Source organism: Solenopsis invicta, chromosome 11, assembly GCF_016802725.1.
Source record: "Solenopsis invicta isolate M01_SB chromosome 11, UNIL_Sinv_3.0, whole genome shotgun sequence".
NCBI lineage: Eukaryota > Metazoa > Arthropoda > Insecta > Hymenoptera > Formicidae > Solenopsis > Solenopsis invicta.
In genome coordinates, this window is record NC_052674.1 from 15,726,225 (window position 1) to 15,752,109 (window position 25,885).

At 40.3% G+C, this 25,885-nt stretch overlaps 1 protein-coding gene across 8 annotated transcripts in view; it reads right to left on the bottom strand.

Annotated features, from left to right (window-relative positions):
• Positions 1-25,885, bottom strand: part of LOC105200443 (neprilysin-1) — a 524,884-nt gene that overhangs the window by 173,074 nt on the left and 325,925 nt on the right. For all 8 annotated transcript variants that reach the window (XR_005575917.1, XM_039455238.1, XM_039455241.1 and 5 more), the window contains one exon: positions 7,620-7,782. Coding sequence is in view for 7 of the 8 variants with exons in the window: in XM_039455238.1 (XP_039311172.1) it covers positions 7,620-7,782 (163 nt within the window). In the remaining variant the exon portion in view is untranslated. The remainder of the gene's footprint in view (positions 1-7,619; positions 7,783-25,885) is intronic.

Consider the following 25,885-nt stretch of genomic DNA (forward strand, 5'->3'; position numbering starts at 1 on the left):
GGGGGGAGGACTGAAACAGCGGCACCAGCCCTTTCTCCTTCTGCCCTTCCTAACTCCCAGAAAAAGGAAATATGAACGCAAGTCTTAGGCAGAAGAACCAGAAAGAAAGAAGTAATAACCAAGGCGGGTGATAGACCTGGGACAGACAAAACAAACGCCTTTAACTTTGGGAAAAAAACGCAGCGCAGAAAAAGAAAGGGGTCACCCCAAAGGCCCAACAAAAGACCAAAAAGGACAGGACGGCAAAGCCAACATAATAAGGAAGGTAAAGATAAAAGTCCCTAAACAAGCGGCCGTGATATTAACGGCTGTAGACAGTGAAAAGACATCTGTATCAGACGCTTTACTTAAAATCAGGGATAGAATTGATATAAAAAGCATAGGTATATCATATTTTCGCCCAAGAAAAACCCTCACGGGGCCCATCATTTATGAGATTCCCCGGCGAAGATAGCCAGAGCAGAGCCGATACACTGGCGACTGAGCTCCGCAAAAAGCTCAACACTGGTGAGGTTAAAGTAACAAGACCAATCAAAATAGCGGAACTGCGTATGTCGAGCCTAGATGACATAACAAATAGTCAGGGAGTGGTCAGGGCTATGGCTCAGTCGGGGGATGCAGCCCCTGGGAGGTACAAGTCGACAACATTAAACGGTCGCGAAGTGGATTCGATTCCGTAAGGATCAGGTGCCCCGCGGCGGCAGCGCAAAAACTTCCCAGGCAGGGAGGGTCCAAGTGGGCTGGGTTGTGGCCAGAGTCGAGGCACTAAAGCCCTGACCTACACAATGCTTCAGATGCTAGAGGACGGGCCATACAATCGCTAAATGCAGCTCGCCGATTGATAGAAACGGTGCGTGCTACCAATGTGGCCAAGAGGACAGGTTACAGGCCGCTGCTAGGAAGATATCCACTGCAAACTGGGCGCGGATTTGGGAAGACCGGGACACAGATTTGGAAGTCAGGCCTGTACTCCCCCGCCGGAAATAAAGAACGAAGATCGGAACAAGAGTGGTCCCGTGAGACCCCACAGGGTGGACTCGGAAGGACTACACAAAGAAGAGGCAGGAGATAGCTCCTACGGCTGTGCCAAGCTCTTCAGGGGCAAACGAGACATAAAGCTTAAATGCCCGACAACAACCAAAAGGGGCAGCCTGGAGGAGGCAATGGACACGGACGTCTAAATGGCCTGTCATCGCTTTTTCCAGGTCAACATTAACCATTCCACCAGAGCATAGGGCCTCCTGGTCAAAACGATGGAGTAAAACATGAACCTAGCGATTGTTTCCGAGCTCTACACAGTTCCCCTCGCTGACGCAAGATGACGGGGAGACGAGACGGGACTGATTGCGACCATTGCCAAGGACGGACGAAACGACACCCTTCTTGCTCTGATTGAAAAGGACGAGGGGTTTATGCCTGTCGTTGGGAAGATGATCTACTAGGCGCCTACATGTCCCCTAATATTTTACTCGCGGACTACGAGGTGAGGCTGGAGAGATTTAGGAAAGCGGTCAGGCGTCTCCTACCTGGATAAGTTTTGGTGGCTGGGGACTTTAATGCCAATTCCCTTGCGTGGGGCTCGGTGGTAGATATCACATCCGGTCCCCAAAATTCTCCAGAGGGGTACAATGCTGGTCGGTGTCGGACAAGGAGACTTTTTCGGACCATAGATATATTGCAATATAGGTCTCTTCGTCTAAGACAAAGAGCGGAAGACGCATCAGGATGAAGGAAGCCTGTGTTGCACCCAAATAGTCACTGAAGCGCCTTGATGGGGACGTAGCTACAGCAGCAGCCATTATAAAAGCCTGAGAAGAGGATCGAAGCAGGGACAGGTGCGATGTTGAGAAAGAAGAGGCTTGATTCAGGGACGCAATGGGGCAGATTTGCGATACTTTTATGCCGCGCTGCCTCCCCTCCTAAAGAAGCGAGGGCCGTGTACACGGAAACTCAACGGAGAAGAAGAACCAACGAGGACGAGACGACCCTGCGAGGGATATCGCGGGGCAAGGAAAACCCTATGAACTGCCATTGCAAAAGCGAAGTCCAAAGCATAGGGGTGCTGCTGGACAATCTGGACGGGAATCCGTGGGGGCGCCCGTACCGCATGTTCCGAAATAAACTTTTGCTGGCGGTTTTCCCGGCAACAGAGACCCTGGATCCGGGGTTCTTCAGAGATATCGTTGCAGCCTTTTTCTCGAGGAACGCGGTAGAAGACGGTTACCAGCGGGAAGACCCTGGCGTGGTTCAGGCAAAAGCTGGCTGGACCAAGGACCTGTACATCTTCGCGAAAAAACTGACTAAGGCAGTCAGAAAGATGTTAAAGAAAAAGACCGCCCCTGGCACGGGATTTCGGGGTGGATGTAGTCTATCGCTCTATGTACTTTGGGGGACCGACTCAGGTGTCTGTTTGACTGGTGCCTTCAGTTGGGGAGGTTTCTAACCCTATGGAAGGAAGCATGGTTCATCCTGGTGCCCAAGGCAGGCAAGCCTGTGGAGGAACCCTCGGCACACCGACTCATCTGTCTCATCAACAAGGTGGACAAACTTTACAAAAGGGTGGTGGTCGTCTCGCATTCCACATGTCCTCCGTGGATCCCGATCTGGAATTTTGCCAATTTGGCTTCAGACCAGGGAGATCGACCGTCGGAGCAATTCGTCGGCTGAGATCCCTGGTCGATAGGGCGGTTTCCCGGGACATGGTGGTTGTGGCAGTAAGTTTAAACATGTTCAACGCCTTTAATACTTTGCCCTAAGGTAAAATCAGAGATGGATTCCAGAAGAAGGGAGTTCCCTCCTATTTGGAGGAGGCAGTATGGGCCTACTTCACCGAGCGAGATATCGCTTGTAGGGACCAAGAATGCGCTGGACGGTTAGCAGGGGAATTCCGCAGGATTCGGTCTTCGGGCCGCTCCTGTGGAACATAAGGTACGACGCAGTCCTGAAACAGCCCTTCCCTGCCGGGGTGTCGTTGGTGTATTACGCCGACGACAACCTGGTCGTCATTTCTGGCAACGACTGAGGGCAGGTACGGCGCTCCGTGGTGACGGGCCTAAACTACGTGCTCAGAAGAATTTGCTGCCTCAATCTTAAGGTGGCCCTAAACAAAACAGAGGCCCTATGGCTTAGGATACCGAGGGAGAAGGGACCGAGGTAGTCCCATATCACCGTCAAGGAGACTTAGATCGAGGTAAAGTCTTAGATGAAGTATCTGGGACTGATCCTCGACTCGTACTGGGGTTTCAGGCCACACTTTGAGTGGGTGGCCATCAGGTTGGGTACAGCGGTGACCAGTTTTGGTCGTATCATGCCTAACCTAGGGGGCCCACGCGAGGTTTGCCGTTTCTTTATAGAACTAGTTTGCTTCTTACCACTATACAGGGCGCCGGTGTAGTACGACTCCCTGGTGACCAATAATCGCAACATCACTCTCTTGCACAAAGAGCAGCGGAAGATGGCCATCAGGGTTGCACGAGCGTATGGCACCGTCCCCTGGGAAACGGCGTGCGTGCTTGTGGGTTCGGCCCCGTGAGTATACGTGGCGCGCTCCTTCGCAGATACCTTTGACTGGAAAGAGGGGCTCGCCCGCAGGGGGAAGCCATTAACGCAGGAAATGGTGGAGGTTAGGAGAAAACTCGCTAAGTGCGAAGTCCTCCAACATTGGCAGAACAGACTGCCACACGCCAGAGCTGGCCTGAGAGTCACGGGCCTTTGGACTTATCCTGAAGGAGTAGGTTGAGATGAAGGAGAGGGACCTTCCTTTTTACGCGGCGCAGGTGCTCTCGAGCATGGTTGCTTCGGGGAGTATCTGTGCAAGAAGGTTGTGAGGAAGGCCTCTGCAAGGTGTCACCATTGCCCGGAAAAGAGAGACACGGCGCAGCACACCCTGAAGGAGTGCCCGGCTAAGTCGGGGAGCGCCGTGTCCTCAAAAATAATTGGTGACGACTTATCGTTGGTGAAGAGCATGCTAGTCAGCCCGGAGGGATGAGAGGCGATGAACTCCTTTTGCGTCAGCGTAATAAGGCGGAAGGAGGAGGCCGAAAGGAGACGAGAAAATGACCCAAAAGCATCAGCAAAGAGAAGACGCAGCAGAGGGAGGAGCGGCGCAGATACCTGCGCCAGTTCTATTAGCACGCTCTATTCCCCTTTTTTGCCTATCCAGAAAACGCGGGCGTAAATGGGATCGCCCGGAGAGGTCCCCTCCTCCTCTCTCAAGGACAGAAGGAACCGAGCAACGAGATGAGAACTCACCACAGTAATGGTGGTTTTCGTTACATATTTTTATGGGAAAAAGGAAGTACGCCCCTCGCGGTGTCAGCGGGTATTTGCCGGTTGATCCGCTTGGGGCTGAGGATTAGGGGCATCGAGGGCTGGGGAGCCGGAGGTGTCGCGAACCCGCATCCCGGCTGACTGTCCACTGGTCAGCTGCTGACTTCCGGAGGGAAGTCTCTGCTCTTGAGTGGGGACTCGTGTAGATTAGGACGGATCGCGGTGCATGTTTACTCTGATCCTGTGATCCGTCCCGAGCCCAGACATCAGAAACAGTTGGTGTTTAGTAGGTATACTGGCCCTGGTTTGAGTCGGGAGCCCTACATACCCCGTGTCCTATCTCCATAGGGCACGGAAATGCGGTAACGCATTCTCCAACTATAAAAAAAAAGTTTAGGAAAGGAGAAGCGGGGGGATGGACAAGGCCCCTCCTCTTTTTAAGCATTTATGTTCCGCACGATAATTTAGTAAATATATTTATTTATCACTGAAATTCCTAATATTGCTGTGTCCGATTGTCACTGTGTCGGTTTCATTTAACTTGCTATGTCCGATTTATTCTGTGAGCAACTGGAACTCACTCGTCAGAAATAATTCTTTAAAAAAAGAAAAAATAAATTAGTTTTCTTTTCTTGACGGAATGTCCTCGAAAAACATCAAAATAGCTTTTCAAAACGGTGTCGTTTCAATGTTGAATAAAAGTCAAAAATTACTCAAAATTAGAGTCAAAAATCCTTTTAAATTAACAAAGATTTCAAAAATTTTCGACTTACATTTTCGACATCAAAACATGGTTTCAAGGAACTATTTCTGAGTGGGCTATAAATTTGATACATTTAACAAAAAAAAATACACTACTCAAAAAAAAAATAGGAAACATTTTTTAGACACTAAAAGTTAGGCAATTTTCAAATGGTTGTAACTCGGCAAAAAATCATCGTAGATAAAAAATGAAAAAAACATTTTGAAGTTTGAAGTTTCAACTTTAATGCTGAATTAACTGATTTTTAAAGTTCTTTTAATTTCCTTGTCTTATACAGTAAAGAAGCACACCTTGTTTTGTTCCTTAAAATTTTGTATTTTTGATACTTTGCAGCTCGACAAACAAATTTTTTTCAAACAATTCAAGTATAACTTCATAAACTACAACATTTTGCCTACATAATGCTTTTTTTAAATTTCTCTACAATTTTTTTTTTTTACTAAGTTACGCAACTTTGAAGCTTAACCTGCATTTTTTTACAAATAATATTTGTACTTCGTAACAAATCATTGTAGACAAAAAATTACAAAAACGTTTTAAAACTTGAAGTTTTAGTTGTAACATGCTATCAATGGTTTTTAAAAATTTTCTCAATTTCTTAATGCTATAACCCGAAAAGGATACACTGTTTTCTCCTTAAAATCACGTATTTTTTACAGTTTGTAGTTCAATAAAAAATTTTTTTTAACAAATGCAAATACCATAAAGTATGACCATTTTTTCTACAAAATGCTTTTTTTAAAATCTTTTGACGATTTTTTTTGACCAAGTTACAAGATTTAAAAAAAACACATTTTTTACAGTACATTTTTCCGAAAAATGACGTTTACATTAGCATTACACAATGTGCACCAAGTAGAGGTTGCCGGCCTGATTTTTTCTCATTGTGTGTGTGTGTGTGTGTGTGTGTGTGTGTGTGTGTATGTGTGTGTGTCTAATATTGTATTTGCTCCTCTCTGATTAATTACTGCTTATAAGCGTTTTCGCCTACTATGCATCTTACAATCCAATTTTACGGAATGTCATGCTAAGTTTGTTTACAGGTTTCTCTCAATTCTTTTAAATTTTTTATGTCATTATTCGAGAACAAAAACGAGAACAAAGACTGGCTTCTCTCAAATGGTTGCAAATTGTTTGTTCGCATACATGGCGCACATGAATGTCATCGCAAATACTTCTAACGATAGTTATTCAGCTTTGTAATGCATAACGTCTCAATTTTGTTTATTTGTTATTATTCGAGAACGACCACTGATCTTACGCCTTGTGTAAGTGTTCTGTGTCTGGATATCGTGACCAAGCTCTACTCATTACGGACACGGGTGCATCAATACCTTGCGCCACGTAAGGCATACTAAAACCTTCTTGCAAAAGCCCAATTATGTGTGCAACTTCTACTGTTGATAAATGTCTACGCGTTATGTAGTGAAGCATAACAATCCGCAGGATTGGATTGTAAAATGCATAATAGGCGAAAACGCTTACAAACGGTAGTTAATCAGAGAGAAACAAACACAATATTAAACATGTACACACTAACACACTAACACACATGCACACACACACACACACACACACAAACATACACACACACACACAATGTGCAAAAATCCTGGCAACCTCTACGTAGTGCACATTGTGTAATGCTAATGTCAGCGGTAAACGTCATTTTTCGGAAAAATGTACTGTAAAAAATATGTTTCTTCGAAGTCTTGTAACTCGATCAAAAAAATCGTAAGGAAATTTAAACAAAAGCATTTTGTAAAGAAAGTGTCGTACTTTGATACTTGTATTGCATTTGTTAAGAAAAATTTTTTTTATTGAACTACATGCTGTCAAAAATACGTAATTTTAAGGAAAAAGCAATGTATCTTTTTCGAGCATAGCACTGAGAAATTGACAAAATTTTTGAAAACCATTGATAGCATGTTAAAGTTGAAACTTCGAGCTTTAAAATGCTTTTTTAATTTTTTGTGTACAATAATTTTTTGTAGAGTACGGATATCATTTGTAAAGATGCAAGTTTAGCTTCATAGTTGCGTAACTTGGTCTAAAAAAAAAATTGTAAAAAAATTTTGAAGAAAGCATTTTGTAGGCAAAATTGTTTATGAAGTTATACTTGAATTGTTTGAAAAAAATTTGTTTGTCGAGCTACAATGTGTCAAACATATGAAATTTTAAGGAACAAAACAAGGTGTGCTTCTTTCCTACATAAGACGAGGAAGTTAAAAAGTTTTGGAGAATCTGTTAATACATTGTTAAAGTTGAAACTTCAAGCTTTAAAATGCTTTTTTCATTTTTTATCTGCGATGATTTTTTGACAAGTTACAGCCATTTGAAAATAGAATAATTTTTGGTATATGGAAAGTGTTCCCTATTTTTTCTTTTTTTTTTGAGTAGTGTATAAAATTCATTATTCTCACTAATTGGCGTGTGTATTATTTTATATAACAGGATGAAACTGGTATACTTAGTCTATTACACCGTTATTGAAAAGAAATTGTAACATGTAATGACAGAAAAAGATGGAGAATTATTAATTATAATTGATGTAACATCTATGATTTAATAATAATATATAACTCACCGATATCATTTCTGTTGGGATTGTAGAAAGCATTCACTACGGCCGGTTCTGTCGACCACTTGTTCTTGTCAACTGGTTCTCGTAACTTTTGTAAATTATAATAAGCTTCGTATTTTAGCACAGCAAAAATATTCTCCAAAAAGCGGTTTTCTGTTATATTTAACTGAAATAAAATAATTTTTGTATACAATAAGTGAATTTTGATTGATTGGATTGTTACATAAGTTTGTTCGAATTTTGGCGCGCACACTTTAGCGCCTAGCGGGAAGGAAAAGATTTGGGGGACGACAAAGGAAGGCATAAGAGCTAAATAAGTTTATGTATTAAATGTTAAACTTAATTCCTGCCGTTTTTTCGTCTATAAAATCAATTTGTTTTGAAAGGAAGATGAAAGAATGCCTTAAAGTAATTTCCCTCATTTTCTACTACTTTTTCCCATCTCTCCGGAAACAGGGCAATCCCACGATGGTAGAACGCGGTGTCTTTTGAGGCGAATCATTCATCTACCCATTTTTGGACTTTGTTGTAACTGGAGAAGTATGTGTCCGTAAGTACGTGTTGCATCGATCGAAAGAGATGATAATCCGACGGTGCTAAGTCTGAAAAGTACGCTGGGTGCGGCAAAATTTCCCATTCAAGCTCACAAAGTACCTGCTTCACGCTTTTTGCGACATACGGTCGAACGTTATCATGCAACAAAATAACTTTGCATCCAGTGTTGACTACGGATGATCTTTTTTGCATTAATACGTCAGTCAATCGGTATAATTGCTATTGGTAGCGATCAGCTGTAACAGTTTCATTTGGACCCAAAGTTCGTAATGCAGCACACCTTTCTGGTCCCACCAAACGCACAGCAAGGTCTTATGTCCGTGAATATTCCTCTTCCGGGAATATCAATGCTTCCAGTATTAAAGCAGATGGTTGGCCGGGGACCACCCATGATTTTTTCCGTTTGGGATTATCAAAATGAATCCATTTTTCATCGCCAGTCACGATGCGCCACAAAAAACTTTTGTTTTTTTGCCTGGCAAGCAAAGAAGTTGCAATAGTCAAACGGTATTTTAAAAATGGCATTTTTTGACAACTCATGTGGTAGTTATTTCCCTTCCTTATGAATCTTTCCCATGGCATGCAAGCGTTTTGAGACGGCCATTGGAGTAACATTTAACTGTTCTGAAAGCGTTTGGGCTAGATTCTCATAGAGCAATTCTTACAGCTCAACATCTTCATATTTTTCTGGCTGTCCTGGACGTTTTTTGTCTCTCACATCAAAATCACTATTTCGGAAGCGTTCAAACTAAATTCTACATGTTCTTTCCGATGGAGTTTTATTACCATACATTTTGGATAATAAACGATGCGCTTCAGCTGCGGTTTTCTTGAAGTAGTGAAAAAGTACATGTCAAAAAAACAGTTTATCGCGATTCATTTCCAGTCGAATGAAAAATGTCTTTGGCGTCGAGAAATCTAATCTATAAAAAAATTAAATCACTTTCAGCAATGTCTAGACTACAAAAGACATATGACTTTATTGTCAAAACTCGCCAGCGTTGGAACCAGCACCCTTTAGTAGCAAGTAGCAGGAATTAAGTTTAACACCTAATAACAATTTAATATTTAAAGAAAGAGGAAAAAAAAATGAAAATAATATCCGTGTATATGTGCAATATGCATGTGTGTGATGTTACTAACAAGAAAATAATTGAAATAATTTTTTTAAGTACATAATGAAAATAATTTTTCAACTTTAAAAGATTTTAATTATGAATATAAATTTTAATAATTAAAAGTCAGATGAAAGTATAAAAACCTATTTTTACGTCCGCGGTTTGAAACCGGGGCGTAATTTTTTATTTTTCAATTTTTAACCGTTGTCACCAGTTATTATAATAGAGTTTACATGAGAATTATGCTCATAAAAATATAACAACGTTTTATCTAGTTTAAGAAAAAAAATTGAAAAGATGTTGACGTAGATAATGGTATTATGGTTTTAAAAGAAAGTGCTATTAAGATTTATTATATACAGGGTAATTCAGAATAACCCGTTGTCCTTCAAGGAACATATTCCTGGTCAAATTCTAAGACGATTTTTCCTTCGGCAATAATTTAGCAGATGCTTAGATTTTGAAATACAAGCCTGTTAAGTTAGCGTATCACGGGTCAAATACAAATAGTACGCAGGGGCGGCGTATTCACCGTTATGCGCGGGTATGTCGTGAAGCGCCAGCTGCGCTCAGCTGATATAATACACAAAAATCTCTCCTCTCTCACACACACTCTCTCTTTCTCTCTCTTTTCCTCTTTTCTCTCTCTCCCTCCTCTCTCTCGCTCTCTCTCTCTCTGTCACATTACAATGCTAGCTTTAACTTAAAAATGTAATTATTCTTCATCTTGATTTTAATGATTCTGATAAGAGAAGTGACAGGAAATTCTTTGTATCAAAGAATCAAACCAAAAATTACACGAAATCTACAAAAGTATTTACATGTCGAGTTTTTAGAAACAGTAATACTTTTCTTGTCACAGAAAACGAGATTGATTAATTAATTTGGCTTTTATTAATATTCTATAATGCCCTATAAAGGGCATAGTCCTCTAAAAATATAACATAGGAAATAAAAGTACATACATAGAATTTATGGCGCAAAGTACATAACAAAAATAACAAAAATAAAAATAAAAAAAAACCTAAAATAAAACAACTAGGAAACAAAAAAATAGCAAATACGAATGTAAATAGAATGTAAATACATGTGCGAAAAGTTAATAAAAACTAAAGAAAAAAGAAAGAAAACAAATTATTTAAGTTAAAGATTACGAATAGAACTTAATTCTTACAGAACAGCTAAGTGACTAAAAAGAGAACAGAAATAAGTTGTATTTAAAAAAGAGCCGTGTGTAAGAGCAGCAAAAATAAAAGCGACGTAGCGGACAAAGAAAAGGCTAAGGACAAGCCAGGGATGAAAACGCCGCAGCACGACCGCGGTTTCAAGTAACTAAAAAGCAAGCGCTTGAATTCATTAGTCGAGGCGGCTGGAAGAAGATTATTTCATAAAGAGCACGCTGTTATATGAAAGGAACATTGGTAGGTAAAGGTGCGGCGGAAGAGGACGACAAGATCAAGGAAAGAGAAGGGTAAAGAGCGCAGGTGTAAGAAAGAACGGTGAAGAGGATTTAAGTTTTCGGAGAGGTAGGGGGGAGTTAAGAATGAAGAATAGGAGAGAACATGTAAGGTACTCCCTTCTGTCATCAGAGTTGAGCCGCCCCAGCCTCTCGTAGTATCCTGACATGTGTTCATCTTTAAGTAAGTTGTAGATGAACCGCACGCATGAGTGTATCAAGCACCTAAGCTTTAACTTTTGTTAAAGTCTCCGTCTGACTCCGTTTGATCAGTAAAAAGGGCCGCGCAATAATCAAAAACGGGGAAGATAAGGGCCGTGACGAGTTAGATACGGAGGCGCAAGGAAAAGCTGTTGGAAAAAGCCTTTAGTCGCCGCAGGATCTCGTTCACACGGCTTGAAGTATCACGTACATGCTCCGCCCGACTAAGAGTGTTGGTAAAACGGATACCAAGGTTGGTGACCTTATTGGTGAACTTTATTTAGACACATTTTAGGTGCAATTGAATGTAAGAGGAGGGGAGGCTATGAACAAACTGACCATTCCGCAGGAGCACTGCTTTGGTTTTTTGTCCGTTTAAGGTAAGAAAGTTAATCGAGGCCCAGGATTATATGGCAATGATATTCTCTTTGATCTTTGTCACAGAAGCATTAAAATCTGATGGCAGAAAGTGAAAATAGATTTGCAAGTCATTAGCCTAAAAGATATGCTTACAGTGTTTTAAAACAAACCTGAGATCATTTATGAAAAAAGAGATTAACAAGAGGCCGAGAACCGAGCCCTGGGGGACACCGGTCATGATAGGTAACCAGAAGAAGAAAACGCCCTCCGGGCCGCGCACGCGCTGATGAAGGGTCCAAAAGGTACAACTGCACTTACTGGCAGGCAGAGGAGAACAGATGGAGGGAACTCAGTTTTCGAAGAAAGAAACTGTGGGAGATCGTATTAGAAGCATTAGAGCACGCAGCAGGGCGTCGAGTGTGATATAAAGGAAGTAAAAAGTAGAAGGATCAGATAAGGATGAGGACAAAGTAGAGAGGCAGGGGGGAGGATAAGCAAGACTGGGGTGGTCAGGAAGGGAGGTGCAAAAAGAGGAACCAGACAAGAAAATTGAAAAGACATGAGAGGTAAAGTGAGCAAAAGTAAATAAGGTATTCAAAATATCGAGCAGAAGATCGAGATGCAGATAAAAAGTCTTAGCGTTGGCAAAACCCAAGAAGCGCAGCTCTGACTGTCGACGTGCAGGGCTGTCGGTCAAACCCAGTTTGGTTGCAAGATAGGAACTTTTGGCTAACATTATTGCAGACTTTGATTGGTTGCGTAAAATGCAAAAAATTACACGCCTTTTGGGAGAAAAATAACGGAGGTAGGCTTGTCTAGTTGAGTCGCGCTTTCGCAGTAGTTTGCAAATGTCATCATTAATCCACTAGGGTAGAGCAGGTAGCTTCCTCGTGACGAACGATTTCAGCGGAAAAGGCGTATCCTGAGCAGTGGTAAGAAACTGGTTTAAAGAGAACGCTATATCGTCAACATGTGAGAGGCGGATAATACCAGGCCAGTAAAAATAAAGCAAGAAGTTATGGAATTCTTGCGGATCAATTCCAGAATGGTCACGGATGCAGACAAGGCGAGGAGGAAGACGATGTATGATTGAGCGCAACTTTGATGAGATTATGATTTGACAAGAAAGGAACGAGCAGCTGGTTATAAGAGGTAACAAGGGCAAGGTCATTGACAAGGCAATGATCTATCCTGATATGAGATAAAATGGTGTGGTGAGTGTTACCGAAAGGCCGAAAGAGAGATGGTTGCCGGTGCAGAAATCCGTAAGAGAGTCAGAGTCATGAGAAGGGTGGTTGATGTCAATGTTAAAACCTTCAATGATTATTGCATTCTGAAAAGAGGGGAGGAATTTCTCGAAGTCAGCCTAAAAGATGGAGAGGTGACCAATCTTAAGAGGTCCATAGACAACAGCTAAAAGAAGAAGGAAAGAGCCTTTTATAGAGATGCGGAGCAAGACATATTCGAGAAGGCCACTGTAGAGACTAGGTGATGATGTGAGAATAGTGATGCCCATGTCGCCGGACACGTAAACGCTAACCAACTGTCTCCCGGTGAAAGAAGTCCGCAAATTTGGAAAAGTGAGGGAGGAGCGATTGACAGTTCACATAGCAGAGACGCAAATGCCTCAAAGAAAAACAGGCAGCCCGGATAAACCGTCAGTTCTTTTTGGGCCGCGGAATCCTAGCCAAAAGAGCGACAGCGGAGTTAGAGTTACAAGGAGCACCATGGGAGAAATGATCAGACGGGATGGATGAAACGGAATTCTGTCGCGAGGATGCGCAAGGTTGCAACGAACCTGCGACGCACACAGACGCTAAGGAAAAACATGCACGGTCCGACATCAACCTCGCTTGCGGAGGGCAGTGGCGCCCCCGCGATCAACGACTGCAAGTGAACGCGGTTACGGATGCGAATGGGAGGAGTATTGGCGTGGCGCCTGACGTAAATAAACCCATTTCTTACCCACGAGCGATGTAGGCGACCCTCCCCGACTGCGCGCCTCGTCAAGAACTTTACGAGTGCAAGCAGAGAGACGCTCGTTCATGTCGATCACACCAAGTAATAGGCCGGAAATGTCAGAACCGTTCAGTTTCCCCCTGGCACGCTTAGTAACAATTCACCGGTTGCGAGCATCACATGAGGCCAGTTTTACAATGATTGAACGAGATCGGCCGCCTTTGGATGGTATACGGGAATACGCCGTTATTTAGGCGGGGATGACCTCCACTCCGATAGCAGCGGCAATGCCAAAAACAGTCTCAATCAGAGTTTCAGATGGTGACTCCCTGACACCAAAAATGATGAGCTCCGAGCTCAACTTGGCACGCTCAAGAGCTTCCTAGATGCTATTAAGTTCCCGCCAATCGCCGGGCAGGCCACTCGTCTCAAAGGCATCCATGCGCCTGTCTAGAGCAGCCTACTGCACCCTGAGATCCAGGATAGATGCCGTGAGTGTGTCCGACGTAGCGGAGAGCCGCGTGTCAAGAGCTGATAGCTGAGGCTTAATGGAGGAAAGATCAACAAGTTGTGACTTAATGGTGGTAAGGTCGCGTAGCTGCGTTTCAATACGCAACATTTTTGACAGAAGGGAGGAGAGAATAGAGTCAGAGGAGTCAGATGCAAGAGTAGTAGAACAAGCGGCGGCAGATTTGGTTGATGTGAGGGCAGAGAGCTGACGCCCGAGATAACAAGGCTTCTTACATATTGGACAAATGATGTCTTCCGGCGAGGTAGCAGTACCGGCTGGAAGGTCCAGGCGCTCCACGTAAAAGGAATGCTTTGAATCTCGCTTGCATTGAACAGCAGATGACGCCGACATGAACTTCTTGCACGTTTGGCAAGAAAGCGACATCCTGATTAGGTGGTCTACTAGGCAGGCTTAGGATAAGTTGCCAAACGCGCGGCGGCTGTGGGGCTAGTAGGTTTAGGAGCGCGCGTAAATCCACGCGCGCCAGCGATGAATTGCGGAACGCACAAAACGCTCAAGCCAGGAGGCGCAGGCGCCAAAGCAGAATGTTATAAGGAGTGATACATAACCTTCAAAAAATGAGAGCCAAGAAACCCGTAAAAACGCCAAAAAGCCGGAGAGAATCAAGCAGCGGAAAAACAGTATCAAGCAAATAATAGCCCTTGATAAACAGAGTCTGGAAATAGCGGTCCCAAAGGGCAGAAAGCGGAAGAAATAAAACTTGATAGAGCGGAGCAAGCAAGTAAGCGAGCAGATGGTACTTACGTGATCAGAGAAAAAGCGTGCTTGCGTGAACAAGTTTGAACATATTTACTTACGTATTATTTTGTACAGCGATCAATTAGTTGTCTCCACAATGAGACAGACCAAAGTCTTCTTGATTCTCTTGTAAATTATCATTTTAGTATCACAATACACAATTCATTCACTTGATCAATAAAATTTGAGCAACTGATTAACAATTACTTCAAGTAACGATCACTGCAAATAATTATTACTCATTCGGCGTGTGAAAATATGTAGCTCGATAAAACACGTGCTTATACGCGACAAACAGACAACACGTGCTTACTCGGTAACAGGAAAGAGCCGACGGATTATATTGGTTATATTATGATCAAATATGAATGCCTGATCGAACAGAAGTTAGAACGCGGCAATTTAAAAGTAAAATATTGAATAATATTGTTTTTAATAATAAAATTTATTAAAAAATATTACAACTTTTAGTTTTTTTATTATTTATTAAAAATTGCTTCAATATTTCGAAAAAATATTTTTTTATTTATTTTATTAAAATTATTATTTTTTAATATCAAGAGATTTTAATCATTTAAAATCAAAAGATTGTTCCTTTAAATAAATCATTTGGTTGCCTTGAAAAGAGCAGAATAATTCTTTTCGAAGTGCTTTCTTTATACCAAATGCTTGAAAACTTGTCTGTGTCATCGTGGAGGCAACTAATTGATCGCTGTACAGAATAATACGTAAGTAAATATGCCCCAACTTGTTCACGCAAGCACGCTTTCTCTTTCTCTTCCTCTGTGACAAGAAAAGTACTACTGTTTCTAAAAACTTGAGATGTAAATACTTTTGTAGATTTCATGTAATTCTTTGTTTGATTCCTCGACTGTACAAAGAATTTCCTGGCATTTCTCTTATCAAATACATTAAAATCAAGACAAAAAATGATTACATTTTTAAATTTAAGCTAGTATTGTGATGTGTAAGAGAGAGAGAGAGCGAGAGTGAGTGAGTGAGTGAGTGAGTGAGTGAGAGGGGAGAGAGAATCTTCTGTGTTGTATCAGCTGAGTGCAGCAGGCGCCTCACGACACACCCGCGCGTATCGGTGAGTGCACCGCTCTTGCGTACCATCTGTATTCGATTCGTGATACGCTAACTTAATTGGGTTATATTTCAAAATCTAAGCGTCTACCAAATTCTTGCCAAAAGAAAAATCGTCTTAAAATTCGACCAGGAATATGTCCCTTAAAAAAAAGGGATATTCTAAATCACCTTGTATATGTATACAAGGTGTCATAAAAAATCGTTTTTCTTCTCGTGGGTTGGAAGAGTAAGTCAAATCGAGAAGAAAAGTCCTTTACCACTTTTCATTATTTGTAATAGTTAACAATTTAAAAATTAGTAAAGTTAAGCGAATGAGCGCGTATTTTCCCTGCCCCCGCACGCGGGGTCCGCCAGGCTAGGAGCAGTTGCGAGTGGCGGCGCGGTAAGGAGAGAAAAACAGCAGTAGCTACCGGTCAGCGCGCTGGCGCTCGGCTGCCAAAAATGCAAAGACGCGCAAGCACGTGGTAGGAGATCAGAAAGCAAGCAGAAGGTGATAGGGCGCGGTTTATCGTGCATATTCCTCGCTTGACACTTGAGAAAGAGAGAGAGGAAAAGAGAGAGCATGATACGACGTAATATTATGGAGAAATGGTGTTCTCTTCTCTGCGTTATGCGAACGGTATACGAAATACCACGGTATTTGGTCACGCAATGTTTTAATTTTTAATTGCATAAAGAAATTTACTCGGATTCAAAGATATATTTCAAAAATAATGTAAATAGAATTACGCTTCTCAGTAATAAATTGTAACGATACGCCCCTCTACCGTCCGCGCGTCTCCGTTCTGTCCACCGAACACCGAGTACCGAGCGTAGCGCAAGCCCACGTGCGCGCATAGCTCAACCACGCGGCGACACGCACGCCGACCGTGGCGTTCCACAACGCTCCCACTCCGGCTTGACCAAGCGCGCGAATTGGCTTGCCCAACTGCGCGTTCGGATATATAAACTGGCAGTGGAAACGCAGAAATCAGATCCGTCCGACTCTCCGACCTGTCTAGGCGACCGAGCATCCTCGATCGCCCCCAAAGATGAGCATACTCGTCGATCTCCTGTTTCTCGACGGGCATTCCCGTCGCTATCCTCGGCCGAGTATTCTCGACTAGTCACGTCCAAGATCCTCGACGAGCATTCTCGTCACTATCACCAGCCAAGCATTCTCGACCAATCACCGTCGGGCGGATCCCGATAGCGCACAGGACCGATAGCCCACCACCACTCACAGTGGCCGATGCCTTTTTCCGTTGATTGGGTTAGATAAGTCAAGATGATTGGTTGGTGGGCTATCGCACCGTGCGCTATCGGATTCTGTCCATCACCGTCATCTTCGAGTACCTCGACGCCAGAGAACCCGGATCGCATTCGAAATCTTAAAATCGGCAGGGCATCCGCGCCCTGTCGATCCTCCGCCCCTCTGCATAGGGGCGCGCTCGGGAAAACCGCAGAGACGAACCGAAATAAAAATCGGCTGCGCACCGCGCTTGCATCGTCCGCGCACGCGCACGCACTTGCGACGAACACGCTACGTTCTGCGGCTTCTCCGACCGTACAGACCAAAGGTCCACGTAACCTATCAATATTCCGCGAATAGTTGTAATTCCGCCGAACCTAGATATAGAAGTCAGTTCTTTTGTTTAATTATAGATTGTGAATCATCCTTTAGTCTCCAAAGTAACTCCGTTGCGCAACTAACAATCCGATTACCAGTTATTGGCTGAACACCGACGAGCTTTCTTTACTTTTTGTTAACTCTTTCTTATTGATTTTTTTCGCACTTATTATTTTGTCACATCTACCACTCATATTCTAAATAAATCATTCTCTATCTTTGTCTACTTGAAACACTGGGTATGATCATTACGGACACCTGACCAATCGACGAGTCTTATCCGGACCGATCCCGGAATTTCCGCACAGCACTGCACCGTCACACCGAAATCGCGTACCGTTACAAGATTAAAATTATGTAATCACGGCAATATAGTTTTAATATATTGGACTATTACTGTATGTCGAGACATAATTTTAATTACCTAATGAAATTTGTAAATCTTTTTAAACAATTACTTTTTAAAATAATCTGTATTAGAAAATAACTTTAATTTGATAAATTAATAGAAATATTAACATTATCGGGTAAGCCAGTTTACTTTGTAATTGGCGTAAAACAATATACTTTGAGAGTGAACAATTATTGCTGTATTATTGCCAATCTAAAGAAGTCACAGAAAATAACAAATTCTGTGTGCGATCTTTTATCTGTAATTTTTTCGGCGGTAATACTTTTTCATAAGGGTCGGGGTTCACTTTCAGAGTATTATTATTATTATTATTATTATTATTATTATTATCTTTATTGAGGTGCAAGTAAGTACAATAGCAGAAGCATGGCAAATTTAAAAAATTATTGGCACATCAAAAGGCGAGGTATCAGCAAGACTGGAGTATAAAAACCTGAGCCTTTAAGACACTAATGACACTAAGAGTACTGTACAAGTGCAAGACGCAATTCAAGGAATGTATAATAATATAAGATGAGTATAAGAGTATATAAAGCGCAAAACAAAGTGCACAAAAATAATAGTAGTAGTAATGTACAAAATAGTAGCTAAATAGAAAGCAAGCAAGTAAAAAGTATAATGCACAATTCAAGGAACACTGAAGCAATATTAAAAGCATGCAGAATAGTGAAAGTGGCACACAAGATAACCTTAGACGCGAGGAATTATCGTTACAATGAAAAGTATAAAATAATGTAATGTTGGTACGAGGCACAAGTCAAAGAACGCAAAAATAATAATAATAGCGATATACAAAGTAATAATAGTGGTAAAAATAAAGTAATCAAAGAGCATAGAAATATTGATAATGCTATACAGAATAGTAGGTTGCTGATAGTGCTAATAGTAGTATGCATAATAATAGAGTAGTAACGGCGTAAAGTTTAAGTATAAGAGTAAAATTACAAAACGCAAATCAAAGAACGCAGAAATATTAATAATGCTATACAGAATAATGGCTTGCTATTAGTGCAGTAAGATATGCTTAGAAGCGGCAGCTTTAAATACTTGGAGAGAAGAGGAAGAATGTATATGTGGTAGCAGAAAATTATAGTGCTTGCAGCATATGAAAATGCAGATTAGAACCTGGACGATCTGTGAACGGGATAGGACAGGAGAGATTGAAATCTTGTACTAGAAGGCGAGCCAGAATAAAATTCACTGCAAAAATGTAACTGCTCACGAAGATATTGAGGAGTGTTGTTATGTAGTACATTGAAAACGAGGCAGCACAAGTGAAGCACGTATTTCTGGTAGGTATTTAACCATCCGGAGGCTGCAAAGAGAGGCGTAATGTGATCGAATTTCCTGGAACCGTGCGCAAAACGCAAACAGAAGTTTTGTATTAGTTGGATTCTGCGTAAGAGGTTTTTGGTTAATGCAGGAATGTACACAACATCTACGTAATTGAATAGAGACAGGACGAGAAGTTGGGAGACAAGGAGTTTCTGCAAAATAGACAGGATATTTTGTAGAGGATATAGTAGAAGACGAAAGTACGCAGCTCTGCACTTGATCTTAACATGGGTTTTAAAAGACCATATAGGATCCACGTGCAGGTTCAGGATTTTGATAGAGGGGGGTGGGGAGGGGGGAGATAATGGGAGTCAAATTTAAGTGAACGGTAAGGGGAGGGGTTCACGCTAGAGAAAAACATACCCTGGAAACGACAATGGATGCGTTCCGAAATTCATTGCCGAAAATCTACAGTATACGTGACATGAACTGTAGATTTTCAGTACTGGCAGTGAATACCGGAACGCATCTAAAAATGTTGCTAGTTAGTAACCCTAAAAAGTAAAATCTCCTATTGGATATCAGATCGTTGTATATCAGATGTCAGATACAGTGTAAATTCTCCTAACCTAACCTAACCTAAGATTGGCAAAAGTAATTCTTAGATCTTGTTATATGGGATTTCCTTTTTGGTTACCTTGTCACACCTCGAAGTGTACTTTGAAAGGTCATCGTTCCTCTAATTACCTCACAATTTATACATGCAGAAAAAACGAAAATCTTTGCAACGTATTGAATGTTTGACGGAGTATGATGTATGTTGTAAATAAAATTTCTAAATATTATTTCGTAAGTTGATTTTATATTTTACTTTCTTTCTATCTTGTTTCTCACAATTGTTTACTTTAGTGAATTATTATTATTTTAGGGAAGATTTATTGAAAATGTCTGAACACAAACGCAAATATCTGAGCGGAAGTCATAAAAGGAAATTGAAAGAACAGAAAGAAGTAGAACTAGCAAAATGCCAAAAACTGTCAAGTTTCTTTTCATATATACCTTCTACTTCGGCTTCTCAGAGTTCTCAGAATGATTTTGGAAGTCATACAAATAATAATGAACAAAACGTCGAGGAAAATTTAAAAACAGGTATAGAAGAATATAAAAAAGAAGAAAAAATTATTCAATATGCCAATCCAATTATCCAAGGAAAGAGTACGGAAAACAAAACTAATAATGATATAATTAGAGCAATAGAAGACTTTGTTCAGTATAGAGACTTAGCATTATGGCCTGATTCATTTAATACGGAATTTGTCAATAATTGTCTTTCAAAAGAAGCATCGTTTTTTCAAAATAGAAAGCAAGATAACCTTTATATTGATTCAAATAAATATTATAAAGATCAAAGCAGACAATTTAGTAATAAGTATTTCGAAAAATGTTTAAAAAATGGACAGAAATTGATTAGATCATGGTTATGTTATTCCAATAGTAAGGGATGCGTTTATTGTTTAGTATGTAAATTATTCTCAGTGTCACAGACATCTCTTAGAACAACCGGTTATTCCAATTGGGTTAATATACTCCGTACTTTAGACGAACATGAAGAATCCCCAGATCATAAAAAATCAATGCTAATATGGTTAATTCGAAAGAAGAACAAAACTGTTATTGATAAGCAATTTGAAAAACAGATAAAAATGAATCGGAATATTATTATAATGTCCTAATGCGTGTTGTTGCCATTATTAAATTTCTAAGTGAAAGAGGATTGTCATTGAGAGGTCACAATGAAAAGTGGGGATCTCCACATAACGGTAATTTTATGGGGCTTGTCGAATTGATTGCAGAATTTGATCCTTTTTTACGAGAGCACATTGTAAAATCTCAACAAAATAAAATGCTAAGTTATCTATCAAAAACTGTTTATGAAGAGATAATTAAAATAATGGGAAAATGAGTTTTACGACAGATTGTTAATGACATTAATGGAGAAGACACAAAATATTACTCAGTCATTACTGATTCAACGCCGAATTTAGCATATACAGACCAACTTGCAATAATTGTACGATACTGTACAAAATGAAAAATTTACGAAAGATTTTTATTGTTTTTAACTATTTATAGTCACGCGGGTTTTTTTTTATTCAACACTTTAAAAAGTTTTATAGAAAAAATAGGACTTTCTATTGAGAACTGTCGTGGCCAGTCTTATGACAACGCTGCAAATATGAGCGGAAAATATAACGGATTGCAAGCATATTTAAAAGAGACAAATAAGTTTACTGATTATGTACCTTATGCCGCACATTCTTTAAATTTAGTTGGGACAGAGGCAGTAAATATTGTACCTTCTATCACAAGTTATTTTGGTATTGTTCAGCAATTATATGTATTTTTCTCGGCATCTACGCATAGGTGATGTTAAACCAACATGCAAATTTGCCCCTTTCCATAAAAAATCTTAGTCAGACAAGATGGTTTAGTCATTATGAAGCTATACATGCCTTAAGAATGAGTTACGACAAAATTTCAGATACTTTAAAAAGTATTTTTCAAAATGATTTAGAAAAAACAGATTGTTAAATGGAAGCCAAAAATTTGTATAACAAACTTTTGAGACTAGAAGTTGCTGTATTAACAGTACTTTGGGAAGAAATTCTTGAAAGATTTAATAAAACTAGTAAAAAATTACAAACTTCTGGTTTAGATTTATGTAAAGGTTATGCTCTAATTTTATCTCTTGAATCATTCGTAAAAGCCATCAAACAGGATTGTAATGAACAATTAATCGAGTATGAATTAAAAGCAACGGAAATGTGTTCAAACATTAAAAAAAATTATAGCGACCTAAATCAAAGAATTAAAACAAAAAAATACTCAGACGGTAAAAAAGGTAAAGATACACTCATAGGGAGAGATAAATTTCGTGTTGAAGTAGTCAATATGTTGTTAGATTCATTAATTTCAGAACTAAATAAAAGAGGAGAGGTATACGAAAAGTTGGGAAAAAAATTTAAATTTTTAATAGATATAGGAAATACAACTATTTCAAATATTGATGACGAAAGTATTAACTTCATTACAGCATATTATAATATTGACATAGACCAAAATTTAAAAAGTGAATGCATACAGTTTAAAGAATGCATCAAATTATCTAAAAATTTATCTGAAGAAAAAATTTTAAGATGTCCAAATATATTAAGTTTAATTTATGAAAAAAGTCTTATAGATATTTTTCTAAAACTCTATACAATTTTGAAAATTTATTTGACACTGCCGATAATGAGTTGTGAAGCAGAAAGAGGCTTTTCTAAATTATCTTTTATAAAAAATAAATACAGATCTAAAATGAAAGATGAAAGACTAAATTACTTATCAATTCTTTCAATAGAGAATGACATTACAAGAACAATTACTTATGAAAAAACCTTAAAAGAATACGCAAACGCCAAATGTAAAAAAAAATTAAGAATTTAATTACTTTTTTAAATTCATATCTTTAGTATATATAGCTAGAGAGTTTGGACACATACCCCAAACATGGCATTTTTTGTACAAAGCTAATCAGTGAACACCAGGTTCGTGTGTCCAGGACTCTGACTTGAGGGGATCTCTATACTCTCTATATATAGTCAATTATTCTAAAAAATGTAATTTGTTTTTGTTTAACCGTTAAACGTTTATAGTATTGATAAATACTATTTATTATAAATGTCCTACTAATAAATGTATATGTATTCCATTCAAATTGTATATTTATTAATATTTTAATTTTTTATGAGCCTATAGAAGAGAAAATTATGATAATGTCAAAATATCGAGAAAATGATCGAATCATAAGTTAGTTTTTTCGTTATATTTTAATGTTATTATAATTTTCTCTTCTGACCGGATAAGAGGCCCCAAAATAATATTAGCTTCGGGCCCCGAAAAGTCACCATCCGCCTCTGATTGTATGCCAAGCGAGTCGGTGCTATGAAACGAGTTGACGAGCAACACATCATCGGCATATAAGTACATGTGAGAAGAGAGTGGTAGTAGTGTGGCATCAGTTATAAAAATACTGAAGAAGAGTGGACCAAGAATGGAACCCTGTGGGACACCGGACGGAACCTTTCGAAATAAGGAGAAGGTGGATAGCGGATTGTAGGTTGTTACACGTTGAAAACAATTAATTAAGTAGGAACAAAAGAAGGAGAGAGCAGAAGTAGATAACCCGTAATGACGCAGCTTTGCAAGGAGTAGTTTGTGATTTACGGTGTCAAAGGCTTTCGAGAAATCAAGCATAATTGCAAAGAGATGACAGTAAGCTTTTATTGTAAGGTTAGTAAAGACTGTGTCAGATAGTTGTAGTAAGGCAGTAGCTGTATTGTGCAGACGGCGAAATCCGGACTGAAATTTGGGAATAACGTCTGTTCTTACTAAGAAAAAGTTTAATTGTTGAAAGCAAATAGATTTGAGAAGTTTAGAAAAAAAGAGAGGAAGAGAAATAAGATGGAGAGAAGACAAGGAATCTAGATCACGAGATTTGGGAAGGGGAAAGACAGTAGATAGCTTCCGAAGGGGGACGAAGGGAATAAATTTTCGGAGAGACAGAAATTCAGAATATGAAAGAGAGGTTGAAGACAATGTGGTAAGGTGTGAAAGAGAATAACCCCGGAGAGATTAAAAAAGCCAGCTGAAATGAGCCTAACCTTTTTTAGCACTCCGTACAGATCTGACATAGAGATAGGACGGAAATAGAAGGAAATGTCTACCGCAGGCTCGGAGGAGAGAAAATGACCAAGGATAGAAGGAGAGTACGTATTAGTAGGAAGAAAAGAAATAAAGTAGTCGTTGAGTATTGTGAGATTAAGTAGGTGAGAAAGAATGTTAGCTGACGATAACTTGTGACCTCCAATGGAGGAAAGGTTACGCCAGAACTGACGAGAAGAGCCCTGCTTAAGACCAAGGGACAGAAACGCCAGCTTCTCCCTTCTGATAGCAGCGGTAACAGTGTTTCTTAAATGTTTATAGCATTGCCACTGAGCTTCCGATTGCATTCGTTTATATCTAGCAAGTGAGCGGTTTTTGCGTTTGATAAGTTCGCGAATGGCTAGCGTAAACCAAGGCGCAAGGGGACGACGCGTACGTTTAATAACGGGGGAAGCGTGCCGATCAAAGATGGACATAATAGAGTTGGTAAAAATGTTTACTTTAGCATCAATATCATGTATATTATAAACAGGCGACTAGTCAATGGCTTCCAGGTCTTGAGCAATAAGTGTTTCAGACTCCCCGCCAATGTGTTGTCTGAGAACCGTACGCCGCGCGCGACGCGGCTTCGCTATATTTAAAGAAGCATAAATTGTGAGATGGTCGCTAATAGCTACAATGTCATATATTCCAGTGTTGAGTAGAGCCAAGTTAGAGGAAGTAAAAAGTAAGTCAATCAGCGTAGCCGTGTCACGCGTAACGCGAGTGGGAAAAGTTATAATTTGCTCAAGAGAAAAGTACAACATAATATCAGTTAGGTGACGCACATCTATTATACGTTTAAATGGTCAAGCATATTTATGTTTAAGTCGCCAATGCAGATAATTGCATCAGTTATAGACGCGACGCGCGCCAGGTAGGATTCGATAATACCCTATGATCAGAAAGTACCGGGAATTTTTTTATTTAAAAGTAACGCGCATGCGGGAACCGGTTTATTTTTTTTCTTATGTTGGTACGACCTTAAGACGCACATCTGTCAGGTTTTAGTGCCATCTGATCATTAGTGTCTGCCTGGCGTTTGTTTACATCAGTCAACTTTTTTCATTTTGCCGCATTTTACCATGAATAATTTTGTTGAACAAAGAGTTTGTTTGAAATTTTGTGTTGCGAACGAAATTTCGTGTGCCGATGCACTGAAAATGTTGCAAAAAGCATTTTGCGAATCTGCTCTATCAAAAACAAGAGCATACGAGTGGTATAAAGACTTTAAAAGTGGTCGTACAGTGGTGGAAGATTTCCCTCGTTCCGGACGTCCATCGACGTCGAACACCGATGAAAACGTGAAGAAAGTGAAAGAAATGGTGCTTGAAAATCGTCATACCAGCTTAAGAGAGATGTGTAGTGAACTTGGCATTGCATATGGAACGGCACAGCATATTGTTGTTGATGTTTTGGGTATGAGACGCGTGGCAGCCAGGCTCGTTCCGAAGGATCTGAATTTCTTGCAAAAACACCAATGAATTATTTGACCAAACATCAAGTAAATACCATCAAGCAAGCACCGTATTCACCTGATATGGCCCCGTGCGACTTTTTTTTATTCCCCAAGTTGAAGTTGCCACTTCGTGGAAAGAGATTTCAGTCGATCGAGGAGATCAAAAAGAATGCGACGAGGGAACTAAAGGCCATCCCTTCATCGGCCTACCAGGGATGCATGGAGGACTGGGTCAAGCGTTGGCACATGTGTGTTGCTTCAGATGGATCATATTTTGAAGGAGACAAAATAAATTTGCCTGAAATTTAACTCTATTTTGTTTTATTTAAAAATTCTCGGTACTTTCTGATCATAGGGTATGTCCGAAAGCGGAGAACGTGGAGGTCGATATATAGAAACGATGGCTAAGCGTTTATTACACAGGTAGACGATGGCACCAATCATATCTATAGTTGATTGCGCGAGAGGGAGGACCGCATCAAGAGTTGTAAAAGACAAAAAGTCGCAGATATACATTGTCGCGCCCCCACTACGCCCACCAGACGATCTGTCAGAGCGAACGAGGATCGGAGTCGTCCCCCTCGCTCAGCCATGTTTCGCTAATGGCGAGGACGTCAATACGATTTAATAACAACAAGTCCTTAATAGTAGAGAAATGTGGCGTCAGAGAGCGGGCATTTACGTGTGCAATACAGAACGAATCGTTACAAGATGACAACTGACAGCAACTGAGCCGATAAGTGACCACTGTCTCCAAACG